Raw genomic sequence first — 23,423 nt, 5'->3', positions numbered from 1 at the left:
TGGGTGCTCCAGTTTCCTCCCACAGTCCAAAGATGTGCAGATTAGGTGAATTAGTCATGCTAAATTGCCCGTAGTGGCAGGTTCATTAGTCAGGGGTAAATATAGGGTAGGCGAATAGGTCTGGTTGGGTTACTCTTCAGAGGGTCGTGTGGACTTGTTGGGCCAAATGGCGTGTTTTCATACTATGGAAATCTAATCTAATATAACAAATGTAGCAAAATAAAATGCTGCTTCCCAAGCTGGAGGGGAGTGCTTATGTTACACACTGTCCCACAGCAGGATAGCCCTTAGCTCCAGTCTGGACTCTGCCAGCTGCAGTCCTTTCTGAGGATTTCGAATCTCCCAACCTTCCCTTCTTTTGACAAGCACCAGCCAGATTGCAAAACGAAGCTTAGCCCCAGGAAACGGCGACTGTTGCTATTCCTCACCTTTCTTTTCACTCTGTATCTGGGAGTAGTTTTCAGAATGAAATCAAAACAATAATGCTAATTTGGATCCAAGTAAAAACCTAAAGAACGGTGGATGCTGTAAATCAGAAACAAAAACAGAAATTGCTGGGAAAGCTCAGCAGGTCTAGCAGCATCTGTGGAGAGAAATCAGAGTTAACGGCTCGGGGTCTGGGAACCCTTCTTCAGAAGGCCTGAGGAGGGGTGACAGGACCCAAAATGTTCACTCTGATTTCTCTCCACTGATGCTGCTAGACCTACTGAGCTTTCCCAGCAATTTCTGTTTTTGTTCATTTGGATCCAGGTCTGTCAATGAGATCCTTTCCTTTAACCGATATGTTTGGACGTGTTATTACACACCTCCACGGTTATTGCATCTTCAGGTGGGACTTGAACCTGGACCTCCTGGCCTAGAGATAAGGACATAACCCCTATACCATAATACCCTTTTTAAGACCCTTTTTTTGAGAATAGAGTCTATTAACAATTTGGACTCTACAGTTCCTTCTATACCCAAGCCCAACCTGCTCTCCCTTTATGTGGAATGTTGGTGTTGGACCGGCGTGGTCAAGGTCAGAGGTCACACAACACCAGGTGATAGTCCAACAGCAGTGCACCTGATGAAAGGGCAGCGCTCTGAAAGCGTGTGATTTCAAATAAACCTGTTGGACTATAACTCGGTGTCATCTGACTTCTGAGCGTTTATTTCTACCCAGTCAATTAAACTAGTAATAAACCAAGCCAGAGAGTTGATAGTGGAGGAACAGTTTTGGAGTCCTGTATTATGTCACGCAGTTTGCTTGCTGCTCCTTAATGACGTGCTGTGTCTGGTGCAGGACATGCACAGCAGTTTCTTTGACGCTGCAGACATTACTCCAGAGGTTCTGTCCATTCATGCTCCACCGTTCACCGGGCCTCAAACAAATGTTCACACCGACTCGCAGAGCTCATCGCACAAGCAGGAGGAGATCATGGGACCAACGTTCACCTCAGCCCAACTCTTTGGAAATATGGAAACTTTTAAGGACCACCTCAATGTTCCGAGGGGAATCGAGCTGTGTGGCCTGCCAGAGCTGTGCTTCCCAGGTGAGAGACTTAGATAGCTGTGTCCCAGACTCAGGGGAATGACTTAACGGGCAGCATATCGATTGACCCTTTGTTTTCTCAAGGCTAACACTGTTTTCATTGGCTGATAGGTTGGGGAGCCAGAGCACACTGAAATTCACAGAACAGACAAACAATTATGAAAACCTGCTGGAAATTTCCCAAAGCCTGGATGAGGTCCTGAATGGATCTTCAGAGTGAGGAAAGGCAGCACTGGGGACAGAGAAGGGGAAGTGGGACTCATCAGAAAGGTCAAAGGGAAGCAAATGTAAAAGGGTAGTTTTGCTAAAACTATACAAGGAACTAGCCTGACCACAGTCGGAATACTGTCAATAATTTTGGGTTCCTTATCTAAGGACAGGTGTACTGGCATTGGATGCAGTCTAGAGAAGGTTCACTAGGAGGCACTGTCTTGCAGAGAGGTCAAGTAGATTGAGTCTGAACTCATTGGAATTTAGAAAAATGAGAGGTGACCTTATCGAATCAGTTTGGGGGGGGTTGACAGTGTAGATACAGAAAAGCTGTTTCCCATTGGAAGAGAGTCCCGAACCAGATAGTATAGTCTCAGAGTAAGAGGCTGCACATTTAAGGTAAAGATAAGGAGGAATTTATTCTCTCAGAGTCTACAGAACCTGTGGCATTCTGTATCGCACATTGATGCTTGGTCATTAATGATATTCAAGGCTGAGATAGACAGATTTTCAATCAGGAAGAGAATCAGGGGTTACGGAGAAAAGGCGAACCGAGCCTGGAAATTCTTCCTCATTTCATTCTGTAATGGCCAATCCTCTTATTCTGAAAAGATCAATCTCTGGTTTGAGATTCTCCAACTTCAGCCTCATAGCATCTCCCTTGTCAAATCCTCTCAGAATTTTAAACATTTCACATCTGACCAGCTCCCCCCTCGCATCAATCCAGCCCCATGTCCCACTTATTGTGGCCAGTTCCCGATCAGACAGCTGGAATCCCAAATCTCACCCTGGGGCGTGGGTGTGGTCCTGACGGGATCTTCAGAGCAGTACGAAAGATAGAGCCCACTGTGCCCAACACATTCAGCATTTTTCAAATCGCTTTATTCAATTTGTTCAATTCCTGAGGCATACAAGTTCACAGGGCTATGGGGAAAGAACAAAGGAAGTGACACTGATTAGACTGCCCTTTCAAAGAGCCAGAATAGGCATGATGGCTGATTGGCCTCCAGCGGGTCAAGAGATAGTTCGGGGAAACAAGGTTTCCAAGGAAGGGAGTGGAGAGATTCTCAAATAGGTCTATGGAGTTAGCCCATTGGTCAGCCATGATCTCATTGAATGGTGGAACAGGATTAAGGGCTGAATGGCCTAGTGCTGTTCCAATGGGTAACAGGCAACAGTCAATCCCTAGAGGAACTCTCCCAGCAGACCTAATCCTTTTTGTACATCATGAACCCATTCAGATCTGCTTCAGAAAGGACCACCAGTCAGTGCCCAGTATCCATTATCACTGGACAAGTGAGGTCAGAATCTCAGCAAACTCCGTCCCCCCTCACTACCACCACTCCTCCATGTCCACTATCCTGACACTCACTGTGGTTTCAGAAACCCAATAATTATGGTCTTTCTCTCTTTGTCTAATGATTTATTCCAATATTAAAGATTACAGAAAGATATCCGTTAGCTCAGCCTGGGAAGGAGCATTTAATCTTCTCACAGACTGGACTCAAAGTCATAACACCATAAGAACGAGGAACAGGAGGAGGCCATTCAGCCCCTCGAGCCTGTTCCACCATTTAACATGATCGTGGCTGATCTCATCTCGGCCTATGCTCCACTTTCATGCCCACTCTCCATTACCCTTCAACCTGTTACTAATTAAAGATCTGTCTATCTCCTCCTTAAATTTACTCAATGTCCCAGCATCCTCCACGCTCTGGGGGAGCGAATTCCACACATTCACAACCCTTTGAGAGAAGTAATTCCTCCCCATCTCTGTTTGAAATCTACCATCCCTTATCCTAAAACAATCACCTCTTATTCTTGAATGCCCCACATGGGGAAACATCCTCTCCATCTACTTTGTCAATTCCCTTTGGCATCTTCAATATCTCAAGTTGATCTCCTTTCATTGCTCTAAACTCCAGAGAGTATTGGCCTAAACTGCGCAATATTTCTTCAATAGAAAGACCCCTCTTCTCTGGAATCAATCTATTGAACCTTCTCTGAACTGCCTCCAACACAATTACATTCCTTCTCAAGTGAGGAGACCAAAACTGTCCACAATACTTCAGGTGTGGTCTCACTAGTGTCCTGTGTACTGTAGTTGCAGCAATACTTCCCTACTTTCACACTCTACTCTTTTAGCAATAAATGCCATAATTTATTCTGGCCTTCTCTGGAGCTTTATGCAAGATTTATTTGCCACTCTCCAGCCAAATATTGTCGATCATGATAATTGCAGGATGTCCAGTCTGTAGTCTGAGCAGACTGGGATCATGGGGTGAGCTCTGGGTAGTGCACCTCAGGGAGGACATGTTGACACTGCTGGGGTGGGGTGGGGTGGTCACATCACAGATTCACCAGAACAACACCGGGGCTGAAAGGGTTAATTAATGGGGGTTCTGAAGAAAACTCATTACAGACTCTCAATATTAATTGTTTCTCTCTCCACAGATGCTGCCAGACCTGCTGAGTTTCTCCTGCAATTTTGGTTTCTAGTTCAGATTTACAGCTTCTGCAGGAATTTTACTCCATGTTAATTCATGAGGACGGGCTGCATTGAGTATTGAGAACTGTGAAAGGATTGAATAGGGTGGATGTAGGAAAACTATTCTCTCCATTAAGAGAGACCAGAGGAAATCTTCAAATTACAGCCAGCTATTCAGAGTGATTGTCAGGAAACAGCGAGGATAAGGAATACGGCACTTAGGTACAGGAGGAGGCTATTCAGCCCCTTAAGCCTATACTACCACGTTTCAGACTGACTTCCCCCCCCCCTCCTCCAATACAGTAGGCTCCCTTGTTTATCAAAAATCTCTCTAATTCAGCCTTGAATAAATCTAAAGATCCAGCTTTCACTTCCTTCTGGGAAATACTCTCATGACCTTTCCATCGAATAGAAATTCTCTTCCTATCTCAAATCTGTTCCATAGCTTTCAGTCTCTTCAACAAGAGGAAACATCCACCCATTATCCACCCATTATCCACCCTCTATCCACCCAGTATCCACCCAATATCGGCCCAGTATCGGCCCAGTATCCACCCACTATCCGCCCAGTATCTGTCCAGTATCCGCCCAGTTTCCACCCAGTATCTGCCCAGTATCCACCCACTATCCACCCAGTATCTGCCCAGTATCCACCCAGTTTCCACCCAGTATCTGCCCAGTATCCACCCACTATCCGCCCAGTGAACATCCAGTTTCCGCCGAGTATCCACTCAATATCTGTCCAGTATCCACCCAGAATCCACCCACTATCCTCCCTCTATCCACCCACTATTCAACCAGTATCCATATAGCATCCACCCATTATCCACCAACTATCTGCCCACTACCCACTCAGTATCCACCCACTATCTGCCCAGTATCCACCCATCCATTCAACTCAGCATCTTCAAAAAGATCACCTCTCATTCCTTGAAACTCCAATGGATATAAGCCAAACTCTGACCTCACAGGATACACAAAGGAGTGCAGTGAAAATCTGGAACTGTCTTCCCTCAAGAGTTAGTTAGGAGGGTGGGATTCATTTGATAATTTTTTATTTATATTTATTGGGTACATGCATTTTTAGAAAGTCCTTGACAAGGTGCTGCACAGGAAGCTGCGAAGTATGGTAAGAGCCGATGATATCAGGGGTAAGGTACTGGTATGGAGAGCGGATTGGCTGACTGGCAGAAGGCAGAGAGTGGGAAAAAAAGGGTCTTTTTCAGAATGGCAGCCAGTGACGAGTGGAGTTCCACAGGGGTCAGTGTTGGGACCACAACTATTCACGTTATACATTAACAATCTGGATGAAGGGATGAGCAATATTGTTGCTAAGTTTGTAGATGACAAAAAGATAGTTGGAGGGACAGGTAGTATTGAGGAGGCAGGGAGGCTGCAGAAGGACTTGGACAGGCTGGGGGAGTGGGCAAAGAAGTGGCAGATGGAATACAATGTGGGAAAGTGTGAGATTATACTTTGTGGTAAGAAGAATAGAGAGATAGACTATTTTTTAAATGGGAAAATGCTTTGGAAATTTGAAGCACAGAGGGACTTGGGAATCTGAGTTCAGGATTCTGTTAAGGTTAACATGCAGGTTCAGTTGGCAGTTAGGACAGCAAATGCAATGTTAGCGTTCATTTCAGGAGGGCCAGAATATAAGAGCAGAAATGTACTGTTGAGGCTGTATGAGGTTCTAGTCAGACCGCATTTGGAATATTGTTAGCAATTTTGGGCCCCGTATCTAAGGAAGGATGTGCTGGCCTTGGTGGGTGTCGAGATGAGGTTTACAAGAATGATCCTGGGGATGAATGTCATTTGAGGAGTGGTTGAGGACCCTGGGTCTGTACTCGATGGAGTTTAGAAGGATGAGGGGGGGATCTGACTGAAACTTACAGAATACTGAGAGGCCTGAATAGAGGGGACATGGAGATGTTTTCACCAGTAGGAGAGACTAGGACCCAAGGTCTCAGCCTCAGAGTGAAGGGATGACCCTTTAGAACGGAGATGAGGAGGAATTTCTTCAGCCAGAGGGTGGGGACTCTGTGGAATGCATTGCTGTAGAGGGCTGTGCAAGCCAATGACAAATTGAAGACAGAGAGAGATATGTTCTTGATTAGTAAGGGTTCTAGGGAGAAGGCAGGAGAATGGGGTTGAGAAACCTATCAGACATGATCAAATGATGAAGCAGACTGAATGGACTGAATGGTTTAATTTTGCTCCTACATCCTATATCATGTTGTCTTATCAAGGACTATGTATAAGAATAGAGTTTAGTGACACATCAGCCATGAGCTAGTACAATGGGGAAAGGGTGGAGGGACAGAATAGCCTCCTACTGATTCCCGCGATGTTAGTTATTCCCTTGTTGCATCTTCTATATAAACAGTAACCAGTGAAACAGTCCCTTTCCCTAACCTTCTGACATTTAACAATGTGGATTCACTATAAAATGTCTCAGTTCCTTTCTTCCTGGTGGTGGAAATCGAATAAAGATTTGTGCACCTTGTGTCTTTCACTGTGTCTCACAACATGGGTGCTGGGGGAAAAAAGTAAGCACTACCGCAGTTAGGCGGGAGTGTGGGGGAGAAAAGAAAAGAAAACAAATAACAGGACTGTCAGAGGTTCTGTTCACTCTAAGAAAAAAAAGAAACAGGAGTGACTCTTAAAAAAAATAAAATGTTTCAGTAACAAGAGCAGCAAAAGCACCAGCTTTTTTAGACGTTATCAGCTTTCCCACTCGATCGTCAATATTGTTGCCCTTTGCTCACTACCCTGAGGTCATCTGGGACTATGGACCCTTCCCTTTCCTTTTATTATTACAGAATTATTTCTTTGTCAGGTTAGAGGAAGTCAGAGGCAGAGTTATTTGATTTGTGCTTTTTGTCCTGTTTTTGTTGTTTCTGACTGTCCTGGTGTTTCTGACCATCTCTCTCTCTCTTTCTCTCGGTATATCTCTCACCCTGTACGTGTGTGTATATGTGTGTGTGTGTGTGTCCCTGTCCATCCCTCTTTCTCCTTCACTTTTCCTGAGCTGTCTCTTTTGTGCTGTATGCTTCCTCCCTGGTCTCTCTCTTTTCCCCTCTCTGCCTACATCTCCCCTGTTTGTCTTTGTATATTTATGTTCTCTTTCTGTCTGTCGCTCACTCCTTGTTTTCCCATCTCCTTTTCTCTTTGTCTCTTTCTCTCCCTGATTCTGTTTGTCTCCCACCTTTCCCACTCCCTGAATGCCTCATGCCCTTGGTAATCCTCTTCCTGTCATGTTGTCCACTCTGTCCCCCACTCTGTGGCCTGTTGGTTCTCACCCTCCACACTTATCCCCTTTACCCCGCACCCCCCCCCCCCTCCTCACGTCTCTCTGTCTCTTGCTCTCTTCTTCACCCTTTCACAGATGGATTTAAGCTTCCAGTGGAAGAACAGGAAGAGTCTTTCCATTTCCTGGTTCTGACGGATATCCTCGGGAACAGACAACAGGGAGTGGTGCTCCACATTAACAGAGAGATAAAGGTGAGCATTTGAAACAATGGGTTTCCTACAAAATGCTGGGGTTGGGACAGAGTTTTAATCCGTGGAATTAAAAAGAGAATTCTAAAAATAGAAAACCTTTTATTTTCTGAGAGGGATGTGTGTCTTTGGAACTCTGCCTCAGAAACAGTGCAGGTGGAGTATTTGATTAGATTTAAGGCAAGGGCAGATCGTTTCTTGTGAGGCAAGGAATCATGGGTTATCGGGGGTAAATGGAAACATTCACAATCACAATCTTTCTGAATGGCAGAGCAGGCTTGAGGGGCTGAATGGCCTACACTTCCTAATTATCATGTTCACATGGTACAGTAAATGGCAGGAAATTGACTTGGGTCTAATATGAAGGAATATGGATCCAAGGTGGGCCAATAGAGTCAGTTCAGATCAGTCCAGATGGGGGGGGAGGTGTCAAACTAGGGACAAGTTACAGAATAAAGGGGCATGTATTTAAACCTGCGATAGGGTGGAATTTCTTCCCTCTGAGGGTAGTGAATGTCTGGACTTTACTAGCCTCAGAGGGTTGTCGAGGCTAGATTACTGAAAGTATTTAAAGAGGAGGTGGATAAGTTTGTGAACTGTCAGGAGTTGATGACTATGAGGAGGGAGCTTACAGAGGAGATGAGGCCTGGGGTAGATGAGGCACAATCTTATACAATGGCAGGGCAGATCTGAGGGGCTGAATGGCCTTTCCTTGTTCCTAGTCCTTATGTTCTAACAGAATGGTGGAACAAGCTGCACATTCCCTCCTCCTGTTCCTTCCTAAATGAGTGACAGGGCTAGAGTTAATGGCAGCATCCCAATTTAGGTTTCCTGCTTGAGATTACAGTACACCTAGAATACTGTGGGCAGTTTTGGTCTCCTTTTCTGAGGAAGGATGCTCTTTCTTTCGAGGGAGTGCAGCGAGGGTTTTCCAGGCTGATTCCAGGGATGGTGGGACTGACGGATGAGGAGAGATTGACTCGTTAGGATTGTTTTCACTGGAATTGAAACGAGTGAGGGGGGGGAATCTCATAGAGACTTATATCATTCTAACAGGACTAGATAGGGTAGATGTAGGGAGGATGTTCCCGGTGGTGGGTGCATGCAGAACCAGGGGTCACAGTCTGAGGATTCAGGGGAGACCTTTAAAATGGAGATGAGGAGACATTTCTTCACCTAAAGACTGGTGAGCCTATGGAATTCATTGCCACAGGAAAGAGTTGATGCCCAAACATTGAATGTATTCAAGACGTGGCTAGATATAGCACTTGGGGTGAATGGAACCAAAGGTTATGGGGAGAAGGCAGGATTAGGTTATTGAGTTGGACAATCAGCCATGATGGTGATGAATGGTGGAGCAGGCTCGAAGGGCGGAATGGCCTCCTCCTGCTCTTATCTTCTGTGTTTCTATATTGTGTTTCGAAGTTTTATTTTGCTATTAATATGTATTAGGGGTGGGCTTGATCTCCACAGAGGTGACCCCCTGCCCTCCCTCCCCATTCGGACAGTTGATGACTCTCTGTCCTCAGGGTTAGCTTTGAGACGGGTCGAGGGTCTACTGCTGGAAAAGCGCAGCAGGTCAGGCAGCATCCGAGGAGCAGGGGAATCAACGTTTCGGGAATGAGCCCTTCACCAGGAATGATGCTGGGGAGACTGGACTCTGGCCCAGCAGGAGGAAGATTGGCAATGGGGGAGAGGCAGTTGGGGGAAGGGGAGAGGGGAGGGAAATGTTTTGGGAAAGTGAAGTCATCAAGTGTCTTCCACTGCCTGACCTAAGGTTTTGCCTTTGCAGGAATCCGATCTTTATCAATCTCCCACCGAGTGCACGGAACTCACAACAGACTGTTCTGAACCTTTCAAAGTCCTGGTCCCCTTTGGGATCTGCATCATCACCAAGTTTCCGTATTACACAGTGCTGAAGGACTGCCTTTCCTGGTAAGAGATTTACCCAGTGACTGTTCCGCCTACAGGGTCCAGAATGCGTGTGGAGATAGAAACCGACCTTAGTGACCCATCATCAGAAATGGGAAAAACATTAGAGATGTAATAGGGATCAAGCAAGAGACTGGGAAAGGGCCTGGGGACCTCCAGATTGGGATAAAAAGGAAGGTCTGTGCTAAGGGGGAGACAAAACAACTGCAGATGCTGGAATCCAAGGTAGACAAGCAGGAGGCTGGAGGAACACAGCAAGCCAGGCAGCATCAGGAGGGACAGGCAGGAGGCTGGGGGAACACAGCAAGCCAGGCAGCATCAGGAGGGACAGGCAGGAGGCTGGAGGAACACAGCAAGGCAGGCAGCATCAGAAGGGACAGGCAGGAGGCTGGAGGAACACAGCAAGGCAGGCAGCATCAGGAGGGACAGGCAGGAGGCTGGAGGAACACAGCAAGCCAGGCAGCATCAGGAGGTTCAGGCAGGAGGCTGGGGGAACACAGCAAGCCAGGCAGCATCAGGAGGGACAGGCAGGAGGCTGGAGGAACACAGCAAGCCAGGCAGCATCAGGAGGGACAGGCAGGAGGCTGGAGGAACACAGCAAGCCAGGCAGCATCAGGAGGGACAGGCAGGAGGCTGGAGGAACACAGCAAGCCAGGCAGCATCAGGAGGGACAGGCAGGAGGCTGGAGGAACACAGCAAGGCAGGCAGCATCAGGAGGGACAGGCAGGAGGCTGGAGGAACGTAGCAAGCCAGGCAGCATCAGGAGAGACAAGCAGGAGGCTGGAGGAACGTAGCAAGCCAGGCAGCAACAGGAGGGACAGGCAGGAGGCTGGGGGAACACAGCAAGGCAGGCAGCATCAGGAGGGACAAGCAGGAGGCTGGAGGAACACAGCAAGGCAGGCAGCATCAGGAGGGACAGGCAGGAGGCTGGGGGAACACAGCAAGGCAGGCAGCATCAGGAGGGACAGGCAGGAGGCTGGGGGAACACAGCAAGGCAGGCAGCATCAGGAGGGACAAGCAGGAGGCTGGGGGAACACAGCAAGGCAGGCAGCATCAGGAGGAACAGGCAGGAGGCTGGGGGAACGTAGCAAGCCAGACAGAATCAGGAGGATCAGGCAGGAGACTGGGAGAACACAGCAAGCCAGGCAGCATCAGGAGGGACAGGCAGGAGGCTGAAGGAACGTAGCAAGCCAGGCAGAATCAGGAGGGACAGGCAGGAGGCTGGAGGAACACAGCAAGCCAGGCAGCATCAGGAGGGACAGGCAGGAGGCTGGAGGAACGTAGCAAGCCAGGCAGAATCAGGAGGGACAGGCATGAGACTGGGAGAACACAGCAAGCCAGGCAGCATCAGGAGGGACAGGCAGGAGGCTGGAGGAACGTAGCAAGCCAGGCAGAATCAGGAGGGACAGGCAGGAGGCTGGAGGAACACATCAAGCCAGGCAGCATCAGGAGGGACAGGCAGGAGGCTGGAGGAACGTAGCAAGCCAGGCAGAATCAGGAGGGACAGGCAGGAGACTGGGAGAACACAGCAAGCCAGGCAGCATCAGGAGGGACAGGCAGGAGGCTGGAGGAACACAGAAAGGTAGGCAGCGTCAGGAGGGACAGGCAGGAGGCTGGGGGAACACAGCAAGCCAGGCAGCATCAGGAGGGACAAGCAGGAGGCTGGAGGAACACAGCAAGCCAGGCAGCATCAGAAGGGACAGGCAGGAGGCTGGGGGAACACAGCAAGGCAGGCAGCATCAGGAGGGACAGGCAGGAGGCTGGAGGAACACAGCAAGGCAGGCAGCATCAGAAGGGACAGGCAGGAGGCTGGGGGAACACAGCAAGGCAGGCAGCATCAGGAGGGACAGGCAGGAGGCTGGGGGAACACAGCAAGGCAGGCAGCGCAGGAGGTTCAGGCAGGAGGCTGGAGGAACACAGCAAGGCAGGCAGCGTCAGGAGGGACAGGCAGGAGGCTGGAGGAACACAGCAAGGCAGGCAGCGTCAGGAGGGACAGGCAGGAGGCTGGGGGAACACAGCAAGGCAGGCAGCATCAGGAGGGACAGGCAGGAGGCTGGGGGAACACAGCAAGGCAGGCAGCGTCAGGAGGGACAGGCAGGAGGCTGGAGGAACACAGCAAGGCAGGCAGCGTTAGGAGGGACAGGCAGGAGGCTGGAGGAACACAGCAAGGCAGGCAGCATCAGGAGGGACAGGCAGGAGGCTGGAGGAACACAGCAAGGCAGGCAGCATCAGGAGGGACAGGCAGGAGGCTGGAGGAACACAGCAAGCCAGGCAGCATCAGGAGGTTCAGGCAGGAGGCTGGGGGAACACAGCAAGGCAGGCAGCATCAGGAGGGACAGGCAGGAGGCTGGAGGAACACAGCAAGCCAGGCAGCATCAGGAGGTTCAGGCAGGAGGCTGGGGGAACACAGCAAGCCAGGCAGCATCAGGAGGGACAGGCAGGAGGCTGGAGGAACACAGCAAGCCAGGCAGCATCAGGAGGGACAGGCAGGAGGCTGGAGGAACACATCAAGCCAGGCAGCATCAGGAGGGACAGGCAGGAGGCTGGAGGAACACAGCAAGGCAGGCAGCATCAGGAGGGACAGGCAGGAGGCTGGAGGAACGTAGCAAGCCAGGCAGCATCAGGAGAGACAAGCAGGAGGCTGGAGGAACGTAGCAAGCCAGGCAGCATCAGGAGGGACAGGCAGGAGGCTGGGGGAACACAGCAAGGCAGGCAGCATCAGGAGGGACAGGCAGGAGGCTGGGGGAACACAGCAAGGCAGGCAGCATCAGGAGGGACAGGCAGGAGGCTGGGGGAACACAGCAAGGCAGGCAGCATCAGGAGGGACAGGCAGGAGGCTGGGGGAACACAGCAAGGCAGGCAGCATCAGGAGGGACAAGCAGGAGGCTGGGGGAACACAGCAAGGCAGGCAGCATCAGGAGGAACAGGCAGGAGGCTGGGGGAACGTAGCAAGCCAGACAGAATCAGGAGGGTCAGGCAGGAGACTGGGAGAACACAGCAAGCCAGGCAGCATCAGGAGGGACAGGCAGGAGGCTGGAGGAACGTAGCAAGCCAGGCAGCATCAGGAGGGACAGGCAGGAGGCTGGAGGAACGTAGCAAGCCAGGCAGAATCAGGAGGGACAGGCAGGAGGCTGGAGGAACGTAGCAAGCCAGGCAGCATCAGGAGGGACAGGCAGGAGGCTGGAGGAACGTAGCAAGCCAGGCAGAATCAGGAGGGACAGGCAGGAGACTGGGAGAACACAGCAAGCCAGGCAGCATCAGGAGGGACAGGCAGGAGGCTGGAGGAACACAGCAAGGCAGGCAGCATCAGGAGGGACAAGCAGGAGGCTGGAGGAACGTAGCAAGCCAGGCAGCATCAGGAGGGACAGGCAGGAGGCTGGGGGAACACAGCAAGCCAGGCAGCATCAGGAGGGACAGGCAGGAGGCTGGAGGAACACAGCAAGCCAGGCAGCATCAGGAGGGACAGGCAGGAGGCTAGGGGAACACAGCAAGGCAGGCAGCTTCAGGAGGGACAGGCAGGAGGCTGGAGGAACACAGCAAGGCAGGCAGCATCAGGAGGGACAGGCAGGAGGCTGGAGGAACACAGAAAGGCAGGCAGCATCAGGAGGGACAAGCAGGAGGCTGGAGGAACGTAGCAAGCCAGGCAGCATCAGGAGGGACAGGCAGGAGGCTGGGGGAACACAGCAAGGCAGGCAGCATCAGGAGGGACAGGCAGGAGGCTGGAAGAACACACAAGGCAGGCAGCATCAGGAGGGACAGGCAGGAGGCTCGAGGAACACAGCAAGGCAGGCAGCATCAGGAGGGACAGGCAGGAGGCTGGAGGAACACAGCGGGCCAGGCAGCATCAGGAGGACAGGCAGGAGACTGGGAGAACACAGCAAGCCAGGCAGCATCAGGAGGGACAAGCAGGAGGCTGGAGGAACGTAGCAAGCCAGGCAGAATCAGGAGGGACAGGCAGGAGACTGGGAGAACACAGCAAGCCAGGCAGCATCAGGAGGGACAGGCAGGAGGCTGGAGGAACACAGAAAGGCAGGCAGCATCAGGAGGGACAAGCAGGAGGCTGGAGGAACGTAGCACGCCAGGCAGCATCAGGAGGGACAGGCAGGAGGCTGGGGGAACACAGCAAGCCAGGCAGCATCAGGAGGGACAGGCAGGATGCTGGAGGAACACAGCAAGGCAGGCAGCATCAGGAGGGACAGGCAGGAAGCTGGAGGAACGTAGCAAGCCAGGCAGAATCAGGAGGGACAGGCAGGAGACTGGGAGAACACAGCAAGCCAGGCAGCATCAGGAGGGACAGGCAGGAGGCTGGAGGAACACAGAAAGGCAGGCAGCATCAGGAGGGACAAGCAGGAGGCTGGAGGAACGTAGCACGCCAGGCAGCATCAGGAGGGACAGGCAGGAGGCTGGGGGAACACAGCAAGCCAGGCAGCATCAGGAGGGACAGGCAGGAGGCTGGAGGAACACAGCAAGGCAGGCAGCATCAGGAGGGACAGGCAGGAGGCTGGAGGAACGTAGCAAGCCAGGCAGCATCAGGAGGGACAGGCAGGAGGCTGGGGGAACACAGCAAGCCAGGCAGCATCAGGAGGGACAGGCAGGAGGCTAGGGGAACACAGCAAGGCAGGCAGCATCAGGAGGGACAGGCAGGAGGCTGGAGGAACACAGCAAGGCAGGCAGCATCAGGAGGGACAGGCAGGAGGCTGGAGGAACACAGAAAGGCAGGCAGCATCAGGAGGGACAAGCAGGAGGCTGGAGGAACGTAGCAAGCCAGGCAGCATCAGGAGGGACAGGCAGGAGGCTGGGGGAACACAGCAAGGCAGGCAGCTTCAGGAGGGACAGACAGGAGGCTGGAGGAACACACAAGGCAGGCAGCATCAGGAGGGACAGGCAGGAGGCTGGAGGAACACACAAGGCAGGCAGCATCAGGAGGGACAGGCAGGAGGCTGGAGGAACACAGCAAGCCAGGCAGCATCAGGAGGAACAAGCAGGAGGCTGGGGGAACACAGCAAGGCAGACAGCGTCAGGAGGGACAGGCAGGAAGCTGGGGGAACACAGCAAGGCAGGCAGCATCAGGAGGGACAGGCAGGAGGCTGGAGGAACACAGCAAGCCAGGCAGCATCAGGAGATGGAGAAGTCAACGTTTCAGGTACAGCCCATCTGCAGAACAAGAGTTGAAAAAGATTCCACCCCAAGCATTGACTTCTGCACGTCCTGATGCTGCCTGGCTTGATGTGTTCTTCCAGCCTCCTGCCTGTCTTCTGTGCTAAGGAGGAGTCCTGGAGTGATGAAACTACGAAAGAGTTAACTGCACCAGACAGAAGGAAAGAAGCAAAGGTTGGGCTGATTGGAGATTTCAATAAAGGAAGAGGCATTATTAACTCCAGTTATTGAAAGGATTGGATGGATTCGGTGTTGGACTGGGATGGACAAAGTCAAGAATCAGACAACACCAGGTTATAGTCCAAAAGGTTTATTTGATAAAAGCGCTCTGAAAGCTTATGATTTCAGATAAATCTTTTGGACTATAACCTGTTGTCATGTGACTTCTGACCTTCCTTTGAATGATTAGAGCCAGTGCCCAGAAATGGCTGCTCAGGATATTGAGCAGCATTGCAAGTCTTTAACTGGAACTAACTGGGGCTGACCCAGGAAGGGATGTGGGATGTGGGATTGGGGATGTGGGGTGTGCAGTGCAAAAGGAGGTGGGATCATGTGCTGAAGAAGTTAATGCATTGTCAATGTACGTACACAAGCTCATGTTTCTGATGAAGCTACTAAAGGACGACACATAAACCAGGAGAGGTCGAGAGGCTGAGGAGAGGGTGGTGGCGATCTGGGAGGAGGAGGAGGGATTCTCAGTAGCTGTCCCACAATAACACGTCCACCTTCTCCCCTCAGTCTTCTGCTCGACCTGCAGTCCTGCGGAGAGAGAGAGTTTGAGATGAAGGTGAAAGAGTTTGCAGCTCAGTTAGCTCTTGTCCCATGCCCACCACCAGGATCCATCCAACTGGTAAGGAATTATACAGAAACATGGCATCATCCAGTGTGTATGTGTGAGGAACTGTGAATTTTATAAAACCCGGGCATTTTGTATTTTATCCATTCATAGACTGACCAGACCAGCATTTATTACCCATTCCTAATAACCCAGAGGATAGTTAGGTGTCTACCACAGGGCCTGGAGTCACAAGTAGTGACAGGATCACTGGACCATCACCTCTTCCTGAATATGGCTCCAATATGGACTGCCCTGCAGTGGGTGGTGGTGAGCTGCCTTCAGGAATGTAAGGGAGTGACGAATGAGGCCATTCCTGAGGGAATGTCAGGGCCAAGATGGAGGTAAGTGTCGGACATTTCATTCCAAAAAGACATTCAGGAAGCAGCAATCTGGATGTTTTGTTGTGACTGAGGGGAGCTGTTTATTTTCAGATGGGTTAACTGAGCTGGACTGATTACTCTTCTCCAGTGACCAGGCAGGACCAGAACTCAGTTCCCCACTTTTATGTATTTTCCTGTCGATGGTGGATAGGGCATTCCCCACTCCACACTCCCTCCAACCTCCACCCTCCACCCTCCACTCCCCACTCCCCAGTCCCCACTCCTCACTCCCTCACCATTCCCCACTCCCCACTCCTCACTCCCTCCCCACTCACCACTCCCCACTCCCTCCACCCTCCACCCTCCCCACTCCTCACTCCCTCCACTCTCCAAACTCCCCACTCCCTCCACCCTCCCCACTCCCTCCACCCTCCACACTCCCTCCACCCTCCACCCTCCCCACTCCCTCCACCCTCCCCACTCCCCAGTCCCTCCACACTCCCCACTTCCCACTCCCTCCACCCTCCACCCTCCCCACTCCCTCCACCCTCCACCTTCTCCACTCCTTCCACCCTCCACCCTTCACACCCCCCACTCCCTCCACCCGCAACCCTCCACACTCCACACTCCCTCCACCCTCCCCATTCTCCACTGCCTCCACCCTCCACACCCCCTCCACCCTCCCCACTCACTCCACCCTCCACACTCCCCACCTCCTTCACCCTCCCCACTCCCTCCACCCTCCACCCCCCTTCCACCCTCCCCACTTCCCACCCCCTCCACACTCCCCACTCCCTCCACCATCAACACTGCCCACTCCCTCCACCATTGACACCCAATAGCAGCAGTGTGTACCATCTACAAGATGCATGGCAGAAATTCACCAAAGATCCTGCTACGGCACTTTCCTAACCCACGACCATTTTCATCTCGAAGGACAAGGGCAGCTGTTAAATGGGAATACCAGCCGCTGCAATTTACTCTCCAAACCACTCACCATCCTGGCTTGTAAATATATCACCGTTCCTTCACTGTCACTGTCAAACTCCTGGAATTCTCTCCTTAGGGACATTCCGGGTCTACCCACAGCACATGGACAGCAGCAGTTCAAGAAGGCAGCTCAGCCCCACCTTCTCAAGGGGCAACTCGTGATCGACAATAAATACTGACCCAGCCAGTGACACTACAATCTGTGAAGAAATAATTCAGGCAAAGTTGGCTGCTTTGACCTGAACAGTGTTGAGCTTCTTGAGTGTTGTTGGAGCTGCCCCCATCCAGGGCAAGTGGGGAGTATTCCATCACACTCCTGACCTGTGCCTTGTAGATGGTGGACAGGCTCTGGAGAGTCAGGAGGTGAGTTACTCACCGCAGTACAGTATCCCCCACGTTTCAAACATTCGCTTTACGCCAACTCGCTTTTACAAAAGATCTGCTTTCAAACCTGTACTCACTAACCAAAGGAGGATTTTTGCTTTTCCAAAAAAAGTGTTCAGTGAGAGTGGCGTCACCTTCCCTGGGAGCTACACTCAGCATCTCAGTATCAAGCTTTGAACTGTGTCTGTGAGCAACTGCACTTTATCTTGATCTATTTTATGCATCCATTAGCGAGATGTGTCCTAAGGTATCAGAAAAACCTAAGAGAGCTCGTAAGGGTGTTAAGCTGGACATAATTAAGCATTTTGATCATGGTCAACAAAATGAAGACATTATATGTGTGTTGGACTTGTCTGCGTCCACCATTTGTACTATTTACACTCAAAGAGAAATAATCTTGAAAGCTGCTAGAATTACTGTTGGTTCTGCTCTTGGCAAAGTGGTCTCTTTTAGTCGACATCCAAAGATGGATAAAATGGAAAGTCTATTGCTTGCTTGGATCGATGGGTGTACAAAGCACGGTGTTCCATTATCTTATACTTAAGGAGAAACCAACCAGTCTTTTTAATAAGCTGAAACAGAAAGCACTGGGCGATGGTGATGGAAGTGTTGTGAAAGTGGAATTTAAAGGTAGTCATGGGTGATTTGTTCAGTTTTTTGAGGCGAGCAGCTTCCGAGGTTAAAGGTTACTGCAGAGAGTGCTCGAGCTGATACTGAAGCTGCCCAAAAGTTCCCAGAGAACAGAAGGTGGTTATTCATATCAGCAAGTGTTTATCTGTGACAAAACTGGAATTTAATGGAAAAAATTGCTGAGCAAGACATTTATTTCGACAGAAGAAAAGTACACTAAGGGACACAAGGTATTGAAGGACTGGTTTACCCTAATGCCTATTGTTAATGCCACTGGTGATGCAGTCCTTAGGCCTCTACTCGTGTACCATACAGAAAATCCGAGGGCAATTAAAGGCTTTGATAAGAATACACTTCCTGTTGTGTTGCATTCACATCCATGGGCGGGCACAGTGGCTCAGTGGTTGGGTGGCACGGTGGCTCAGTGGTTAGCACTGCTGCCTCACCGCACCAGGGACCCAGGTTCAATTCCCGCCTCAGGCAACTGGCTGTATGGAGTTTGCACAATCTCCCCGTGTCTGCGTGGGTTTCCTCTGGGTGATCTGGTTTCCTCCCACAGCCCAAAGATGTGCCGGTCAGGTGAATTGGCCACGCTAAATTGTCTGTAGTGTTAGTTGCATTAGTCAGGGATAAAATGTAGGGGAATGGGTCTGGGTGGGTTACTGTTCAGAGGGTCGGTGTGGACTTGTTGGGCCAAAGGGCTTGTTTCCATACTATAGGGAATCTAATCATCCAAGCAGTTAGAATAGCCAAGTAATTTTTTTTCTTAGTCCTCTTGTTGAAATATACTGTAGAGAAAATAACCTCGATAATAGGTGGCTTGTGATTTTCAATATTTGTGCTGCTCATCCACCTGGCACTGCCGAGTGTGGCAGTAACATTCGTGTTGTGTTCTAAGCACCAAATACGACATTGTTGCTGCAACCATGTGACCAAGGCCTCATAACCACAATTAAGGCTTACTATACCCAAAATGTGACCCACTTCAGTGTAAGTACCATTGACATACAGGGCAACTCCGAAGCATCTTTGCGAGAGACCTGGGAACAGTACAATAGAAAATTGGTCATTGCCAACCTTGGAGATGTTCTCGATAGGCTAACAGCCTCGATGAGAAACTCTGTCCCGAAGCAGTGAACAATTTTAAAGGCTTTGAATCAACAATAAATACGGCAACAGCACTTTGGCTGGGGAGGTTGGGTTTGTGGAAGCTGAGAAAGATGAAGAGCTGATGTGATTGCAAGAGGAAAGGATATGAATCAAAAGCAAATGCTATAACAAACAGCCTGAAAATGAAATTGTGCAGGAAGTGAACATGAAACACTTATGTGAGGTTTTCGCTACATTTGACAGTGCTGCAATGATTGCAGAAACATGTGACTTTAATTTTGAAAGGGCACCTTGGTTTAGGGCAGGTTTGCAGGATGTTTTGAGTGCCTACAAAGACCTGTATGATAGAAAAATGTAAGAGGCAAGCAGTCAAGCATACTGTCTTACTACAAGCCACAGCAGATGACGAACCTTGACCTTCGACATCGAGGCAAGCAGATATAGAGGAAAGTGTAGACGTTAGTGACCTGACTGCCCTGATGGATGCAGACAACGATGAGCTATTAATAGATGACCCTCTTCCTCTCCCTCCAACACCCCAGTCTCCTGTGCCTCCCAACACCCCAACCTCTGATGGCCATCACTATATGTTAGTATTAGTTTAGGTTTTGTGTGCTATTTGGTTTGATTTTGTGGGTTATTGTTTGGGTCTGGGAACGCTCAAAATGTTTTCCCATATAAATTAATGGTAGTTGCTTCTTTGCTTTACACCATTTCAGCTTACGAAACATTTCATAGAATCACCCAACTTTCAGATAGCGGGAGACACCTGTATTCCTCGCCTCTCACCTGCTGTTGAAGCAACTGTGTTTCTATGTCTGGTCTAATTCAGTTTCTGGTCAGCAGTAACCTCCAGGATGTTGATAGTGGGGGATTCTGGGTCAATTTAATTAGTTGGATTGATAAGACCATAGGACATAGGAGCAGATGTAGACCATTCAACCCATCAGGTCCATTGCTATCCAGTAAGATAATGGCTGATCTGACAAACCCTCACTTTTTCCCAGCCCTTACATGGTGGTATCATAAAGCCAGGCTCCAGGCTCCTGGATTATTAGAGAAAGTGAGGACTGCAGATGCTGGAGATCAGAGTCGAGAGTGTGGTGCTAGGAAAGCCCATCCTCAGATGCTGCCTGACCTGCTGTACTTTTCCAGCCCCACACTCTCGACCCTGGGTTATTAGTGCAATAACAGGCCCACGGTGCTGTTGTGCTATGGGCAGGTACCTGCCTGCCTTGTGGCATTGTTTATGACATGATGGAGTCATATGGGCAATGGCAGCTTGACCCTTTCACATGGATTCCCTTCCTCTCTCTCTCTGTCTCTGCTGCTCTGTCTGACATCGCAGCTCTCCCCCGTGGACAGTTTGGGCCATTGTGGTCAGTCCAGGAGCTGGGTCCTGGAGGAGATGGTCAAAAAGGCAAGAAAGGAAAGTTTGTGAAAATATTTATGGGTTTAGAGCTGCTCTGGGTAGGTTGGTTAGCTCAGCTGGTTGGCCAGCTGGACATAGAGAAGACGAAGGCCCACTGCCTGGGTTATACCCCTGTAGGGGGTAGCTGAGGTCGCTCAGACTTTGGGGCCAGTCCCCTATCACATGGTGACATTGAGGTCCTGAGCCACGTTAGGGTGAGAAAGGGAAAGATGGTGGCTATTTCAGGTCTCCTCACCCCAGCCAGGATCTCATAGGATCACCAGGGAGCTGGGATCCTCCATGCTGACCTTGGGGTGGGGACAATGATGGGAGCCCAGGCTGGTTCGCTGTACTGCCTGGTGACCTCTGACCGGGAGGTGTGTGATTAATTCCTTTAGAAAATAACTGACTGACAACTGACCTTTTTCTTGTTTCCTCTCTTCCCCTGCCCTGGTTCCTCGTGGTACTCAGTGCTTTGAGCTGGGACCCCTCAGTATCGTGCTCTCACCTCCTGAAGATATTGACAGTCCAGTTATTGACATCGGCCTTCACATCCCATTCCTTTGCTTCAAATCAGAGACTGTACTGCAGGTAATTACAGAGAGCGCGAGCATGAGAGAGAGAGAGAGACAGTGGGTATGTGTGGAGTGAGTGTGTGAGTGAGTGTGCGTGTGAGAGTGTGAGTGCGAGAGGGTGAATGTGTGAGTGCGTGAGAGAGAGAGAGAGAGACAGTGGGTATGTGTGGAGTGAGTGTGTGTGTGAGTGTGCGTGTGAGAGTGTGAGTGCGAGAGGGTGAATGTGTGAGTGTGTGAGAGAGAGAGAGAGAGACAGTGGGTATGTGTGGAGTGAGTGTGTGTGTGAGAGTGTGAGTGCGAGAGGGTGAATGTGTGAGTGCGTGAGAGAGAGAGAGTGTGTGTGAGGATGAGTGTGTGAGTGTTATGACATGGGGTAAACCCTCCTGCTTAATTTAAAACAGCAACACAAAAGAGATTTATCCCGTGCAGTAATCTGTAAAAATTTGAGAGGCCAAGAACTACTTAAAGTAAAAATTAACAACTTTATTTCTTAAGGTATAACAGAATAAGTGTGAGTGTGAGAGCGTGTGTGCATGAGAGTGTATGAGCCTACCTTATTCCATGTCAGAGTTATCAAATGGAGGCAGTTATTGGCTGGAGGATGTGCTGGTGATTTGGTTGAGTGAGTTGGGTTGAAGGTGCCTGTGATGCACTGGTTGGTAATGATGCTTTGTCTCTCTCCTGCAGATACTGACGTACATCCTGACCGAGCGAAGACTGGTCTTTTTCTCTACTAACTGGCCACTGCTGACCCTGGTGACTGAGTGCTTCATACATTACCTGTACCCTCTGCAATGGCGGCACCCCTACATCCCAGTGCTGGGCAATCAGATGTTGGACCTGGTGATGGCACCCACTGTCTTCCTCATGGGCTGTCATTCCAGACACTTCGAAACGATCAACGAGGTCAGTCACCAGCAGTACAATGTTCCCTCAGCGCTGATCCTCCGACAGTGCGGCGCTCCCTCAGCGCTGATCCTCCAACTGTACAGCGCTCCCTCAGCGCTGATCCTCCGAAAGTATGGCGCTCCCTCAGTGCTGTTCCTCCGACAGTGCAGCACTCCCTCAGTGCTGATCCTCTGACAGTACGGCACTCCCTCAGCACTGACCCTCCGACAGTGCCCACTCCCTCAGCACTGACCCTCCGACAGTGCGACATTCCCTCAGTACTGACCCTCCGACAGTGCGGCACTCCCTCAGCACTGACCCTCCGACAGTACAGCGCTCCCTCAGCACTGACTCTCCGACAGTGCAACACTCCCTCAGTACTGACCCTCCAACAGTGTGGCACTCCCTCAGCACTGACCCGCTGAAAGCATGGCACTCCCTCAGCACTGAGCCTCTGACAATGCTCACTCCCTCAGCACTGACCCTCCGACAGTGCCCACTCCCTCAGCACTGACCCTCTGACAGTGCGGCACTCCTTCAGCAGTGACCGTCTGACAGTGCGGCACTCCCTCAGCACTGACCCTCTGACAGTGTGGTGCTCCCTCAGCAGTGACCCTCCGACAGTGTGTGCTCCCTCAGCACTGACCCTCCGACAGTGCGATGTTCCCTCAGCACTGACCCTCCAACAGTGTGGCACTCCCTCAGCACTGACCCTCCGACAGCACAGCACTCCCTCAGCACTGAACCTTTGACAGTGCAGCACTCCCTCAGCACGGAACCTCTGACAGTGCGGCACTCCCTCAGCACTGACCCTCCGACAGCATGGCACTCCCTCAGCACTGACCCTCCGACAGTGCGGCACTCCCTCAGCACTGACCCTCTAACAGTGCCCACTCCCTCAGCACTGACCTTCCAACAGCACGGCACTCCCTCAGCATTGAACTTCTGACAGTGCCCACTCCCTCAGCACTGAACCTCCGACAGTGCGGCACTCCCTCAGCACTGACCCTCCGACAGTGCCCACTCCCTCAGCACTGACCCTCCGACAGTGTGGCACTCCCTCAGCACTGACCCTCCGACAGTGCCCACTATCTCAGCACTGACCCTCCGACAGTGCAGCACTCCCTCAGCACTGACCCTATGACAGTGCAGCACTCCCTCAGCACTGTACCTCTGACAGTGCCCACTCCCTCAGCACTGACCCTCCGACAGCACGGCACTCCTTCAGCGTTGAACTTCTGACAGTGCCCACTCCCTCAGCACTGAACCTCCGACAGTGCCCACTCCCTCAGCACTGACCCTCCGACAGTGCGGCACTCCCTCAGCACTGACCCTCTGACAGTGCCCACTACCTCAGCACTGACCCTCTGACAGTGCAGCACTCCCTCAGCACTGAACCTCTGACAGTGCCCACTCCCTCAGCACTGACCCTCCGACAGTGTGGCATTCCCTCAGCAC

General features: G+C 51.1%; 1 protein-coding gene across 4 annotated transcripts in view; it reads left to right on the top strand.

Annotated features, from left to right (window-relative positions):
* LOC122559887 (DENN domain-containing protein 3-like) overlaps nucleotides 1–23,423 on the top strand; it is a 180,647-nt gene that overhangs the window by 55,795 nt on the left and 101,429 nt on the right. For all 4 annotated transcript variants that reach the window (XR_015759511.1, XM_087994698.1, XM_087994696.1 and 1 more), the window contains 6 exons: nucleotides 1,283–1,532; nucleotides 7,618–7,733; nucleotides 9,523–9,665; nucleotides 15,558–15,669; nucleotides 20,974–21,093; nucleotides 21,765–21,983. Coding sequence is in view for 3 of the 4 variants with exons in the window: in XM_087994698.1 (XP_087850824.1) it covers nucleotides 1,283–1,532; nucleotides 7,618–7,733; nucleotides 9,523–9,665; nucleotides 15,558–15,669; nucleotides 20,974–21,093; nucleotides 21,765–21,983 (960 nt within the window). In the remaining variant the exon portion in view is untranslated. The remainder of the gene's footprint in view (nucleotides 1–1,282; nucleotides 1,533–7,617; nucleotides 7,734–9,522; nucleotides 9,666–15,557; nucleotides 15,670–20,973; nucleotides 21,094–21,764; nucleotides 21,984–23,423) is intronic.

The sequence above is a fragment of the Chiloscyllium plagiosum genome, unplaced genomic scaffold (assembly GCF_037043375.1).
Source record: "Chiloscyllium plagiosum isolate Xiang-an unplaced genomic scaffold, Cpla_swu_hap1 HiC_scaffold_15, whole genome shotgun sequence".
Taxonomy (NCBI): Eukaryota; Metazoa; Chordata; class Chondrichthyes; order Orectolobiformes; family Hemiscylliidae; genus Chiloscyllium; species Chiloscyllium plagiosum.
The sequence above is the reverse complement of the archived record's forward strand: the minus strand, read 5'-3'. Positions and strand labels throughout refer to the sequence as shown.